The sequence below is a fragment of the Triticum aestivum genome, chromosome 1A (assembly GCF_018294505.1).
Source record: "Triticum aestivum cultivar Chinese Spring chromosome 1A, IWGSC CS RefSeq v2.1, whole genome shotgun sequence".
NCBI classification, from domain to species: domain Eukaryota; kingdom Viridiplantae; phylum Streptophyta; class Magnoliopsida; order Poales; family Poaceae; genus Triticum; species Triticum aestivum.
The window spans coordinates 62,687,553-62,702,462 of NC_057794.1; the positions used below are offsets into that span (position 1 = coordinate 62,687,553).

Consider the following 14,910-nt stretch of genomic DNA (forward strand, 5'->3'; position numbering starts at 1 on the left):
CTTCATTTTCCCAATGGCAACAATACAAATACGTGTCTTGTACCCTTCTATCACTAGGATATAGAGCACCACAAGATTGAACTCATTACAAAGCAGCTCTCCCATTGCAAGATAAATCAAACTAGTTGGCCAAACCAAACAGATAGATCAAAGATAAATACAAAGCTATAATAATCATGCATAAAAGAATTCAAAGAAGACTCAATTAATATTCATCAATAGTCTGATCATAAACCCACAATTCATTGGGTCCCAACAAACACATCGCAAAAAAGGATTACATCGAATAGATCTCGAAGAACATCGAGGAGAACATTGTATTGAAGATCAAAGAGAGAGAAGAGCCATATAGCTACTAGCTATGGACACGTAGGTTTGTGGTAAACTACTCATACATGATCGAAAGGGCAGCAAGGTTGATGTATAAGCCCTCCGTGATCGATTCCCCCTCCGGCAGAGTACCGGAAAAGGCCTCCAAATGGGATCGTGGAAGAACGGAAACTTGCAGCAATGGAAAATGAAAGTGCAACTATCCCTGGGTGGTTTTGGTAATTCCTAACAACATATAGCTCATTGAGCTAACATTATTCCAAGATTAATATTTCAGGAAAAGCTCAATGAATGGCATGGCATGGATGAGGAAAATGGATCCCTCAAAATTCTAAGGACAAAAAGTTTGGCTCAAGCTTGAAGCTCAAGACTCTACATTTTATATTTTAGTGATCCAAGATCACATTGAGTCTATAGGAAAAGCCAATACTATCAAGGAGGGATGAGGTGTTGCTTAATGGCTTGCTTGCTCAAAATGCTTAGTGATATGCTCCAAAACCCTCAACTACCTTCCCACACCCACATATGACCTAAACCAAAAGTCAAACTCGGCCCCACGATTCTTTCTATCCGGTGCCACCGAGTTTTGAATGTCATAGCCACTGCCACAAACCCTAGGCAAATCGGTCTCACCGAGATGGGATTGTAATCTCTCTGTTTCCCTTCGTAACGTTTCGGTCTTACCGAGATGAGCGATCGGCCCCACCGAGATTGCAATCTAAACTCTCTGTTACCCTTTTGTAACATTTTGGTCTCACCGAGATGAGCGAATCAGTCCCACCGAGTTTACCTAACCAACTCTCTGGTTAGCTTATTACCAAAATTGGTCCCACCGAGTTTGTGTAATCGGTCACACCGAGATTATGTTATGCCCTAACCCTAACCATATCGCTCCTACCGAGTTGCATCTTAGTCCCACCGAAAATCCTAATGGTCACTAGGTTTGCTGAATCGGTCCGACCGAGTTTAACCATTCGGTCCCACCGAGTTTGGCAAATTGTGTGTAATGGTTAGATTTTGTGTGGAGGCTATATATACCCCTCCACCCACTCTTCATTCGTGGAGAGAGCCATCAGAACATACCTACACCTCCAATACACATTTTCTGAGAGAGAACCACCTACACTTGTGTTGAGGTCAAGATATTCCATTCCAATCATATGAATCTTGATCTCTAGCCTTCCCCAAGTTGCTTTCCACTCAAATCTTCTTTCCACCAAATCCAAATCCTGTGAGAGAGAGTTGAGTGTTGGGGAGACTATCATTTGAAGCACAAGAGCAAGGAGTTCATCATCAACACACCATTTGTTACTCCTTGGAGAGTGGTGTCTCCTAGATTGGCTAGGTGTCACTTGGGAGCCTCCGACAAGATTGTGGAGTTGAACCAAGGAGTTTGTAAGGGCAAGGAGATCGCCTACTTTGTGAAGATCTATCGCTAGTGAGGCAAGTCCTTCGTGGGCGACGGCCGTGATGGAATAGACAAGGTTGCTTCTTCGTGGACCTTCGTGGGAGGAGCCCTCCGTGGACTCGCGCAACCGTTACCCTCCGTGGGTTGAAGTCTCCATCAACGTGGACGTACGATAGCACCACCTATCGGAACCACGACAAAAACATCTATGTCTCCTATTGCGTTTGAATTCTCCAAACCCTTCCCTTTACATCCTTGCAAGTTGCATGCTTTACTTTCCGCTGCTCATATACTCTTTTGCATGCTTGCTTGAATTGTGTGGAGATTTCTTGACTTGTGCTAAGATAGCTAAAATATGCCAAGAACTAAAATTGGGAAAAGGCTAGATTTTTATTTGGTCAAGTAGTCTAATCACCCCCCCCTCTAGACATACTTTCGATCCTACAAGTGGTATCAGAGCTTTGGTCTCCATTTGCTTTGATTTCCATAGCTTTTGGTGATCATAGCTTTGGTTTCACAACCTTGGAGAGTATGGCGTCTAGCGAGGGAAATTATCACCGTAGAGGTCCTTACTTTGATGGCACTAATTTTGCTAATTGGAAGCATAACATGAAAATGCATATTCTTGGACATAACCCTGCCGTTTGGGCTATTGTGTGTATTGGCTTGCAAGGTGAATTCTTTGTTGGGAAAGAACCGAACCGTGAAGCCACCGTAGAAGAGTTGAAGATGCTGCAATACAACGCTCAAGCTTGTGATATCCTCTTGAACGGATTATGCCCCGAAGAATTCAACAAAATCAGCCGTCTTGAGAATGCAAAGGAAATTTGGGATACTTTGATTGGTATGCACGAAGGTACCGACTCCGTCAAGGAATCCAAATTGGATGTGCTTCAAAGTCAACTTGACAAGTTCAAAATGAAGAATGGTGAAGGTGTCGCTGAAATGTACTCTAGGCTTGCTCTTATCACAAATGAGATTGCCGGCTTAGGGAGTGAAGAGATGACCGATAGATTCATCATCAAGAAGATCCTAAGAGCCTTGGATGGAAAATATGATACCGTGTGCACATTGATCCAAATGATGCCAAATTACAAAGATCTCAAGCCAACGGAAGTCATCGGAAAAATTGTTGCTCATGAGATGTCACTCAAGGATAAATAGGAACTTCACAACAAATCAAGTGGTGCTTACAAAGCCTCATGTGAAGCCCCCACATCATCGAGTGAGAAACAAACCTTCAATGAAGAATTGAGCTTAATGGTGAAGAACTTCAACAAGTTCTACAAGAGTAGAAGCAAAGAGAGAAGATCCAAGTCAAGGTTCTACAATGACAAAAGATCTTCTAGTCGAGAGCGAAACTGCTACAATTGTGGAAGGCCCAGACACTATTCCAATGAGTGTACGGCCCCCTACAAGAGAAGAGAAGATTCTCCCAAGAGAAAAAGTAGAAGAGAAGAATCACCATCCAGAGAAAGAAGGAGTAGAGATGATCATTATGAACGAAGACCCTCATGGAGAACCAAGGATTCGGAAAGAAAGGACAAGTCATCAAAGAGCTACACAAAACGAAGACATCAAGCTCATGTTGGTGAATGGGTATTCGGCTCCGACTCCGACAACCACTCCGAGAGAAGCTATCACTCCGACTCCGAATATACTCAAGATGAAGGTGTTGCCGGTCTAGCACTTGTGACAACCAACTCCTACGACATATTTGACTCACCAAATGAAGGAGTTGGAACATGCTTCATGGCTAAAGGCCCAAAGGCATCACACCCCGAGTATGTTGATTTCAATAGTGATGAAGATGACTTGTTAGGTGATGATGATTTACTTGTTGACAACTCTAGTGATGAATACTACGATGAAACGTCAATTAATCATGCTAATCAAGATAAAATGAATGACAATGATAAGGAGAAGATTGAGTCTCTAACTAAAGAACTAAACACTCTTAAGTTAGCTCATGGAACTATCTTAGGAGATCATCGAGAACTTTTAAGGACTCATGAGAAATTACACTTTGAAAAGCTCAACCTTGAGCAAGAGCATGAGTTCTTAAAAGCAATCAATGATGATCTTCGTAAGAAAAGTTCTTCTTACATTAACAAGCGTTTACTCTTATCCACTTACATGCCTCAAGTCAAGTCTAGTAACAAGAACAAGAAAGATTCTTCCTCTAGTAGTAACAATAATCATGCTAAATCCAATATTGTTGCTTCTAGTAGTTCTCTTGATTCCACTAATGATTCTCTTAGCCAAGTTACACTTGAGCAAGAAAATATCTTATTGAAGGGAATTATAGAGAAAGGTGTTTACAAGAGCCTTGCCGGAAGTAAGCAATTCGAGGAAATTGTACGCAAGCAAGGAAGGCACCGGAAGAATCAAGGTGTTGGTTTTGAACGAAAGTTCAATGCCAATGGAGTTGAGTGGGAAGAAGATCAATACCCCAAGACGAAGTTTGTTCCTCAACAAGAGAAGTATGATCCTACTTCTCTCAAAGGGACACAAGCTCAAGATGATCTTCCACCACAAGACCACAAGAAAACAGGCAAGGACAAGCTTCAAGAGGAAATTGATGCATTTGAAGAAGCTCCTAAGGCCTTGGTCAAGTGGGTTCAGAAAACCCCATTCGGGCGGGTGCCGGGAGTGCCTCTTCAGAACCATGCCCAACCTCGATTCCATGGCGGTGGGCGGTCCATCTTCCTCTGACGCTCCAAGAATGCGCTTGATGAAGTGCGATGGTCCTCGGGGGTGCAAACATCAATGGTGGTGGTGGAATTTCCTTTGTTTTTTCTTCTTATACCTGTTTTTTTGTTAGTGTTGATGTCGGATTTCTATCCAGGACCACCCTTAGTTGATGAGGAGATTTCCCAAAGCCCTTACCTATCGATCTCTTGATCAGCATATTTATTAGCGAGCTCGAGGAACTTGGTAATATTCAGAAAAAGCAAGCAATGTCAAGAAGATAACCTAGAGCAGCTCCTTTTCACATCAGGGACCCTCTCAGAGGGATATGTGAAGATCAAAGTGGATTAGGGTATAGTGAGGTATGAACAGGCAGGCGTTGCGTGGCAGAGTGCAGAAATTCAGAAGGCATGTTCTTGGGGTCTTCTTCGATGGTTTTATCAAGTGTGACAGACACAACTTCCCTTGAAGAAATTGGGTGTCTCGAGGCCCTTGCACTGGCAGTGGACTTAGCACTACATAACACCATTATCGCTTCTGATCCTAAGGAGCTATTTACAGATCTTTCATGTTGTTTGGGAGGACTTTATGGAGCCATTGTAAGGGGGATCATCCTTACATTGTTAAGCTTTATGAAATGCAGCTTCATCTTCAAGGGTCAAGCCTCAGATGTGAGGCCCATAAATCTTGCCAAGTTTTCTCATTCTTTAGAGCTGGACAACATGTTTGGTTGAGTCAGCCCATGACCTTTTTTATCCCCATGTTGTTTAACCTTGATCACAAAACTTGGCAATATTTTCTAAAAAATGATTTTTCAAATGGTTTTCTCTTTTTATATCTATTTTTAAAATTTAGAAATGCATTTTCTAAAAATGTTTATGTAATTAAAATAAATCATTCATGTATTTAGAAAAATGTCCATTCCATTTTTAAATAGTATTCACACATTAAAAATTATTTTTATATAATTAATAAATGTGTTCACTTATTTAGAGAAAAAATGGGCAATTTTAAGAAGTGTTCACGTAGTTTACAAAAAAGGTTTTCTTAATTAAAATGTCCATGTTATTATAGAAAATTTGTAATTTAACAAAAAGGAAAAAAGAAAAAGAAAAATCTGAGAGGAAATAAATCCAGGAACAGATCAAAAGGTAAAAAGGATTAAAATGATTTTTTAGAAGAAAAAAAGAAATGGAAGGAGGAGGAAAAAAGTTGGTACAACATAGGAACCTACGCCAGCAACATCAGCAGTCTCTCTTCTCAAGAACAGAAGAAAAAGAATAAGAAAAAGGATTGCACGCGAGCATCTGCCGGCTCATTTGTACGACACGTGTCCTAACGGAGCGGTCTTTTCTCTCTTTCGGTCAACGTGGCTGCTGCTCGATGCTCACTGTTCACTATGATGAATTTCCGCAACAATGTCTTTGTTGCACAAAAACTGCAACAAGACCTCCATTTCAGAAAAGTTAAATTTGCAGTGAGACCTTCGTTCCAAAAAACCTAAATTGCAACATGACCTCTGTTGCAAAAAAAATAAAACAATGCAAAAGAAATATTTTGCAAAAAAATTATGTAACATAACCTATGTTGCAATGATAAAAGGTGACATTCAGTCGCTTAATTTGTCAGATCCGACAGCTCGCAAGACGGCAGATCTTTTAGTGCCCAAAGCGACACAAGAAATTCGGCTTGGTTGCTTACCCCCCAACGCAGCCGCATCGGCATCAACCTCCATACCGCCGTCTCCGAATTCCCCAATTCCAGAGGAGGCGAACCAGCCCTTGATCGGATCCCGACTCCGACTGCTGGGCGGAACAATGGTAACGCAGTCGGAGCCAGCATCAACCCATCGTCCTCCACCGCCCTCAACCATGGATTTATTCTCCACCTCCGCCTTCATCCGCCGCCGATTTTCTTGAACCCTTCGCCGGCTTGTCTGACGCTTCCGACGACGACATGGATAGTGCGGAAGATCGACCATCCTTGGTTGTGGAGGAGAAGGACAAGCAGCCTGTTCCCTTTAGCGACGCCCCGTCTCCAGTGCGCGCCGTGCTCAACCGTCCGTGGCCATCCGCCGTCGTCATCCGGCCGGAGGATAATCCGTACGGAAAGTACCGCACTCTGGTGGCCACCGCCAAGGACATTGGGGACCCGATCTCGCCGAAGGAGATAGCCGCGCTGGAGGAGAAGGAGGGCGACGACGCAGGCACACGGTTCTACAAGGCAGCTGCTCGGGCCAACGTCGTTATGAGGAATTACATCCATAAACACGGCAGCCTTTACATGGATGAGAATGGCAAGTACATGATGGACAACTCCGCCCAAGTTGAGGAAATACGGTAGCATCTCCCTGCCACTCCAGAAATTAATTATTCATGCATACTTGTTTGTTTTTCGTCCATGTCAAACTTTACCCAGCACTTATCTTCTGCTCAGTTTCCTCTTCACTTTTATGATCATGATTTGTTAGAACTTAATGGGTTGATATATAGTAGTATCCCGGAATTTTCCTTTCGGCAAAATTGATTCTTTACAAGCATTGGATTTGACTTACCATAGATCTGCAAGTTGTAGTCTTCCCCTATCAGCGGCTTTGACCAAATGCACACACTCTTTTGTTGCTTGACCTTGTACTAAGGAGCCATTGTCTTGCGATTGGCTCGAACTCCTCAATATGTTGAAGCTAATTCCTCCTGCTCTCCTGTACCGCTAATGGCAGTTAGATGCTACAGACGGTGAGCGATATTTGAAGCTTCCTCGCTAGTCAATTAGTGCGACCTGGTTGAATTGAACAATGCGGCTTATTGTCAAAATTGTTCAGCTTAATATGAAAGCTCTGCAGCAACTTAACATGAGCTCAAGAGGGGTGGTGACTGGAGCTCATTTTTTCTCTCCAGTTCATGCAGGAGGGTTGCGTGTAAATTGTACCAATAGAAGTACCTGGGGTTCTCATTTTCTATCCATGTGCGTGTGGGGAGGTGGCGGGGTGGGGGGGGGGGTCGATAAATATTTGTTTCAGTCAATGGATTATGTTTTCAGTTTCCAGAAATTACCAGCGTTCCACAGTGGTTGAGTGTTTGTGCAAAGGCTAAATAATAAGGTTGTTCACCAGCTGATTTTGCTTTTACTTTTCTATCTCTTTTGTTTGAACTTCATTCCCTTTTGTCACTGAAACTCTAAGCAAGGAAGTGAGATCTTAATCCACTGGTGTATATTTTCATGTACTGTAATCAGAAATTCCTTATTTGTCTGCTTAATGCTCTAATAATATGTTTCTTTCATTGTAGTTGCAAGCATGTTACAGCAGAAGAAATGGCAGCGAAGATAATGAAGCAAGAGATAACTAAGGAGCAAACTTATTTATCAGAACTGGCTTTAGCGAGTTTCAACAAGAGGAGAAAGGTATAGCAGCCATTTTCCTATCTTCCATTTGCTATTTGGTTTCTGCTTATAAATTGTATGCAAGTCGGTGTTCTGTTGCGTGCCGGTATGTAGTCTTAGAAGAATACCGGATTTTGTTTCTTGATAGTATAAATAGAAATCTAAGCTCGCATCCATGAGGACCTGAACCTGGGTTTTGGATTTTGGATTTGTACATCAACTCTCCCAACCAAGCGAGTCTTGAAAATATTAAATTAGGATCACTAGCTAGTACCATGAGCGGCACAAACTGCATGTTTCAAAATACTTGAAGTGTAATTTATGAGTGTTTCACTTTAACTTAGGGAACCTTTTGAAGATTACAGAAATTCCCTATTCCACTTCTAGCATTCTGTAGTGGCTACTGATAATAATTCTTGTTAATCCAGTTAGAAGAATTAGCAGCCAACTCCATTGCATAGTTTGTTACGAATTTCTAGCAGTATATAATAGGCATTTCATTTTATTGTGTCCAGTTTTGGTTCTTCTAGTGGTGCTTCTTTGTACTGGATATTTTGTTCCCTTAGAGTTGTGTTTGATTATCTTATTAAGTCCCGTTTTGTGCAAGTTTGCAAGTGCAATCACCAATTACGTGCACCACATTACTGTGACAATGCTCAATATATAGCTGCACAATTTTCCAAACCTGATTTTTTTTATTTTCTTCTCCTCTCTCTGTGCCAAATTGCAGGTGAAGTTTGAGTTGTGTGAGACATTGCTTTCTAGACTCTTTTACGAGAGCAGTCGTATTTTTACGCATCTAAATTTCATCGCCAAGCGTAAGGATAAGAAGAAACTCTTTTTCGCGGAGATAGAGGACTGTGGACAGGGTGGTAAAGAGATCTTGGAAGTACGCTGTTGCGTTCCCCTGGATTCATTATGTGAAGGTAAACCTGCCGAATCTTCAGAATATTATTCAGATCAATGATTTATTGGCTGTGTGTTTATTCCCTATTCGCCAGTTTGTTGCTATATATTTTGGCACTAAACTGCCTCTTACTATTTTGTTATGCAGGTGGTTATTATTACTACTGTCATGATCCTAGACGTGGCTGTAGGAAAGGGTTTGACTTCACACGATGCTACGGCTGCAGCGAGTTCCTGAAACATCCGGTTGATGGCTCGACTTACTCAGGAGGCCATGACCATCGGAGGAGGAACTATATAGTTTAGAATGTTGTTTCGTTTATCTATATAGTTTAGAATGTTGTTTCATTTATCAGCGGTGGAAGACAGAGTTGCCGGTGAAAACCGAGCCGATGGCAGTCGATGGCGACGTTCTCCGCCGCTACCTTGATGAATGCATCGTCGTGTAACTTCTGTCGACCCACTCGTGCTGCTTCAGGGGAAACCCTAGGATCTAGTCTTCCACATCGGACGATGGCGGTACTGCGATGTTGTTTCTCTCTTGGGAGCATCGTTTGTGGAGCAGTGCTGAAAGACAGAGGCAGGAGGTGGAGCGGCTTCGTCTTGCACTGAGTTTCGGTGGAGATGTCAAGTCATGCCTGTCCGGCGGGTGCTACGCACGACAGATCCTTTAAAATCTTCGTCTCTGGATGGACGAGCGCAGGGCGGTGGCGCCGTTGGGCGCCGTGATGGTGTCGATGGATGGACGGACTGACAAGGATGATGGAGATCTCTCTCCTAAAGATGAGTCAACGGTCTGATGATACTGACAGCTTTTAAAACGTGTATATGTGGTGTACGCTTTAGGTCTGATGCATCGGCTATTCATTTCGATACATTATTTGGATGGATCAACAACGACACCGGATTTAGATATGAGAGTGAGAGCACTTGACATTATCAAGTTTTGTAAGTATGAGTGATGGCTTCGGATGGCTTGATATATGTTTTTGTTAGACCTTGTTGAGTAATAAATGAAGATGATCGTATGCATTAATTGATGTAGAGGCCTGAGAATTTTAACCTCCCTTTCAAAAAAAAGGAATCAGTAGTGGAGTCTCATGGAGGTCCATACTGGACCTTGCAGCAACGGGTGACAGTGAGCCCCATTGTTAATTAATTAAATTCACCATGGATCTGTACACCTTTGTTTTTAAATATAATACTTCTTTGAACAAACAAGATGTCTTATATTTAGAAACAAATGCAGTATTTTGGATTAATGCCCGCTGAAAGCTCGTGGTGTGTACTGTGATGTAGTATTCACTAAATGTGTACTGATGTGAATTTCCAAGATAAAAGAGCACCCGGCCAATTTGAAAGAAAAATGAAAAGGAACATAGTTTCAGTAAAGGGAACCCAGGGACCATATTCTTCTTCGATCTGAATTTTGCTCAAGTCTCGAATAAACTCAAGGACATCTTCAAAAAGCATTGTCATTAACCACCAGGCCATTGCGAGCATCCCTATATAAGAGAGGAACACGGAGGGGGTGGCATCGTTCACTTCGTGATGCACTTCCCTTTCCTTGCACTTTATTCTATCTTCTCCCTTCCCATGGCGCCCCTCCGCCACCATGACACTTGCACTATGCCTTTCCTTCCCTCATCACCTCCTCCACTTCTCACGTTATACGAGGAGATGATTGTCGCTCGGCTCACTTGATGTTGCCCATGGACGCGATGGTGCCTTTCTGGAGCCACATGGCGCAGTATGAGGCGACAGCGGCGCCTCCACGGGTTTGGTTTGATCCTTTAAAACAACTAGATGACTCGTTGCGCCAATGGCGCAAGGGGCGAGAGGGAGCCAAGTATTGTGAGAATATTTAGACACCCAAGTTGAAAACCAAATGTGGCCAACACTCCCGCATCCTCTGCTTGGAAGCCGCCTTTTCTCACCGGATCTAACATAGATACATGATTCTTCAAGAGCAAATTTTAGAGAAACTATAAATCATGACCCTCAGAGTGATTATGCAAAATATAAACACATAGACATCTTGAGATCGACAGCAATGCACCAACAACTTTTTTTCAAACCGCCATAACTTTGGCAAACAAACACTTGCCGATCATCCTTGTTAGTTATCCTGAGAAAGACCATGCCTCCACAGTGCGTTATACAAATATTCCATGCTATCAAAGGCACTTCCGATCTAACAAAGATTCAAATGCCAAGCCTAACAATGAATAACAACAAACAACCACATTCTAAAATGTACTAAACTTGGATATGCACTTTGTTACTTCATTTTATAAACCGTTATAAGCGCTATAATTTCTTTCATTTATCTGATTTAATTGTCCCAAACTCCCAATACATATTTAAACCGTGTTGTGGGCTTACAAGAGACAAATGACAAATTCAAAATAATGGGCCAGCCCAAGTTACTTGACTAGGCGATGTTAATCCACTTACTCACTTCATGACCATCCCCTCCTTCTCCAATCTCTCACTCACCCTGTAGTTTCCACCGCATCGCCGCTGCTCCTCTGCATCGGAGAGACGTCTTCAATTGCAAGATCCACTCCTGCACGCACAAGATCTAATTCCTCCAATGTACGCATCGCGTCACCAGGTCAGTTCGTTAGCTGGATCCTCACCAGGTCAGGCTACCTCAACCACTTCCAAGTGAACCTTCACAAACAACACAGTATTACCTCTAAAAGATAGCAAGTAAATCCGGAGTATTTCAGTTTTGAGCTGATGATTTTTTCCTAGAGGCAAGGTCATAGATAGCAAAGTTTTACTTTTCAAACAAAGGCAGTAGTGTAATTATTAGCCATCATTAAAATCAATATTGTCTCATGAAAATGCCTACCCTGTTGACCCACTAATGGCAACTACAAAAATGTTTGATTCATCACGCCTAATTCAAATTAGCTTCAATGCCTCATGTTTACTTCCATAGCCTAAACTAATAAATCACTGAAACTTCTTCTCTGCTAAACCTATGTCTACTTGCTAATCAACACCCGAGTAATAACATGGTAGATCATCATACATGTTTATCTCCTGTTTTCTTGATGTCTGAGTAACAGTATATGCATGTGTACTCTACAGTTTAAACAAGCTCAACGCCCTACTATTCTGGTTGATAGCTGACTGTTGAGTCATTGGCACTAAGGTTGCTAATAGAACGGCGCACTTACAGAGAGTCCATGAACAAGATAGAAAGCAGAAAATATAACATAAAATAGAGATGTAATTCCCCTTTCTACTATGATGTATATGCTTGTTTAGGGCAAACCATATATTTTCAGAAATTTGTACCTTATCAGCTATTTGATTTGGTTACCGCAGTTCGGTCTTTTCCCTCTTGTGAGTTCTGCACCATCCTCACATGATTCATCAACAACCACCTAGAAACGATCAGCAGAGAAAAAAAATCAAAGTGAAATCAAATGGAATCGCATGTAGGTAGTAGCAAAGTACGATATGTCACTCTATTGGCACTTCGCCTGTACACCATGCAACATCAAGTGAGGCATGAGCAATAAAGTGATCAGATACCAACATCATGTATTAAGCACAAATCATGAATCAATACCAGAGGACCAAATAGTGTCACCACCTCTGTACTAACAACCAAACTTTTTTTAGAAGAACAGGGAGGCTCTAACAACCAACGTTTTAGCATGTCATTTGTTTAACAACCAAGCCGTTTACCAAGCAAAACCACAATAGCTAAATCTCCCAAGAGCATACTTTCAGAGAAGCACAGTCTAGATCATGCACCCACAAATAAACGACTTGGTTTTCAACTGGCATAATGATTTCCTTCCTACCGCAAACCTCTGCCTGCAGCTTTAAACTGAACCATCAAGTTCGAATGTCATTTATCTACAAAAGTATTGCCATGGCAGTCTAATTTCCCAAGGGCAGGAGTGAAATATACTTTCAGAATGTGCAGTTCAGATCATGCAGTTAGAAATAAACTTTATGGTAGTAACTCTACAGGACTTGCTATTCAATTATCTTTTCTAGTACCCATTTTGAACACGACACAATGATTAGCTCCTATTATGTAAGGTCACACTATTTAAATCGAGAATTGCTCGCATTTTCATGATTTTTTTAGTTATCCTAGTAGTGTTTACTTGCACATCAGGAGTATCACAGTTACAGCTAGAGAGGCATTGTCCTATCATAATTTAAATATCAGAAGCTGACAGCAGTAATGTAAATACATATGGTCGAGACATAATTTTGTAGCAAAACATGTCAGAGAGGCAATAGATTACATGTGAAGGCACCCACACAAGATTATTACAAGAGCAGACACAAGGATCAGAACACTAAGTAACAATTAGAATCTGTATTGCGAGCTCCCTTCCCCCATTCTATTTTTGCTTGACATTCAAACCAAAAACAAAGTAATTCTTTTTAATTTCCAAAGCACATGTGAATATGACAATACAACTTGTCAAACCAGTACATTGACTCATAGCTCTGTGTCTAACATTCAAATTTAAAATTAAGTAACTCTATTTTGTTCTTAACGAAAACAAAAAGGACCTCAGAAAGCCCAAGTAGCACCAAAAAAATATAACACGGGATATTAAAAAAACACTGAAGCATCAGAGTAGAGAGTAATTATCAAATAGAAACAAAAGGAAAACAAAAGCAAGAAGCTCCCATCCCCCATCTGTTTTTGTTTTCTTTCACTTATATACACCAGACCAATAGACAAGCACTTTAACTATAAAAAACATAATTCCTAATTCAAGAACATAGTTGAATATTGGAGCACCACATACTACTCTTCGTAAAGTAAAACCAGGCATGTGAAGTCTCGCTTGACGGACGCTGCTTAGGAAGGATTCAATTATGCTATTGTTCAGTAGGTACATTACAAAGCCCGTTCATGCTAACAGTAGTAGATTCTTGTAATCACACTTCATGTTCTATTTTCTAAATAAAATAAATGATCTCGCTATAGCAGAAAACAATACATGCATATAGCTGACTGAATTACCTCGCAAAGGTTCTGTTCTTGCATTTCTACATCGCCCTTGGTGCTGAAAATATATAAAACATCAGGCCAACGCTTAACAAGATTTTGATACTTCAGGTGATAGGAGCACATCCTACCAGAAGTTTAGAACAAGATGCACCAGAAGAACAGATAAACTGAACTGTAGACAGTTACCCCAAACACATAACAGGAACTGACAAACTTAACTGCAACAAATCATTATACTCCACAGGAGCAAAAGAAAATAGAACCGAAAGAGGAAGCACAAACCTTGGCAGCAAGAATAACAACATGTGAGCCGACAAGATGGTGGAAGAGCGGCATCATCTGCAACACAAACAGAAAGAACATAGGAAGAACTGATCAGACAGATAAAACACATGAAAATGTATATAAGACAACCAATGGTAGTACATATAGGTGAATTAAAATGCATTGGGTCAGCCAAAAACAGAGAAAACATAACTGATGAGAGCACATAAAAGTAGAAATATGGGAAAGGAAGCCAATGGTACAATAGACAAATTGTAATGCATGTGCTAAAATAAATGGGCTCATCCTAGAGTCGTAGACCACCCGTCAAATAATCACCACAACACATCCAAGCAGAAATCCAGGGAATGCCAAAGGCAGAATAGACAAGCTCCAAAATCGATCTAGCTAGTCCAGGCAAGACAGGGGAATGGGCTGCTGCAATCAAAGTTATATGCAAGATTCAGTAACAGATTACTTCGTTGCCGCTGACTCAGAACTGAACTAAGCTAGGCATACCCGCTGGATTCAGGAACATATTACTTCGTTGCCGCTGACTCAGAACTGAAGTAAGCTAGGCATACCCGCTGGATTCAGGAACAGATTACTTTGTTGCCGCTGACTCGGAACTGAACTAAGCTAGGCACCCGAGCACCGCGCTAGTCTGCTAGAATCCAGCGGGTATGCCAACAAATATCCTCGTTTGATATGCCAACAAAGATCACACACATGGGGAGGTTGTCAAAACCAATACATCAGCACACATCGCTTTCAGTAGGCAAAAATTGAGCAAGGGAGCGGGAAGGAACCCAACTGTAACGCCCTCGATGCGGCTATATCTCCCACGTGTCGAAGCACGACTTAGAGGCATAACTGCATTGAAAGCAATATCGCAAGTGAGGTAATCTTCACAACAACCCATGTA

The 14,910-nt window shown here is 41.6% G+C and overlaps 1 protein-coding gene across 1 annotated transcript; it reads left to right on the top strand.

Moving 5' to 3' along the window:
• Nucleotides 1–6,049: 6,049 nt before the first annotated feature.
• On the top strand, nt 6,050–9,675 carry LOC123093740 (uncharacterized). Its single transcript, XM_044515804.1, has 4 exons — nt 6,050–6,768; nt 7,717–7,831; nt 8,541–8,736; nt 8,865–9,675. The coding sequence occupies exons 1-4, from the start codon at nt 6,386–6,388 to the stop codon at nt 9,020–9,022; spliced, it is 852 nt and encodes a 283-aa protein (XP_044371739.1). The 5' UTR covers nt 6,050–6,385; the 3' UTR covers nt 9,023–9,675.
• The last annotated feature ends 5,235 nt before the right edge of the window (nt 9,676–14,910 follow it).

What these genes read in the sequence shown, in the direction of transcription:
- LOC123093740 (XM_044515804.1), top strand. Translation starts at nt 6,386, where the DNA reads ATGGATAGTGCGGAAGATCGACCATCCTTGGTTGTGGAGGAGAAGGAC. An exon ending in GTTTCAACAAGAGGAGAAAG is followed by an intron (nt 7,832 to 8,540) that starts GTATAGCAGCCA and finishes GCCAAATTGCAG; the next exon opens with GTGAAGTTTGAGTTGTGTGA. An exon ending in CCTGGATTCATTATGTGAAG is followed by an intron (nt 8,737 to 8,864) that starts GTAAACCTGCCG and finishes TTTGTTATGCAG; the next exon opens with GTGGTTATTATTACTACTGT.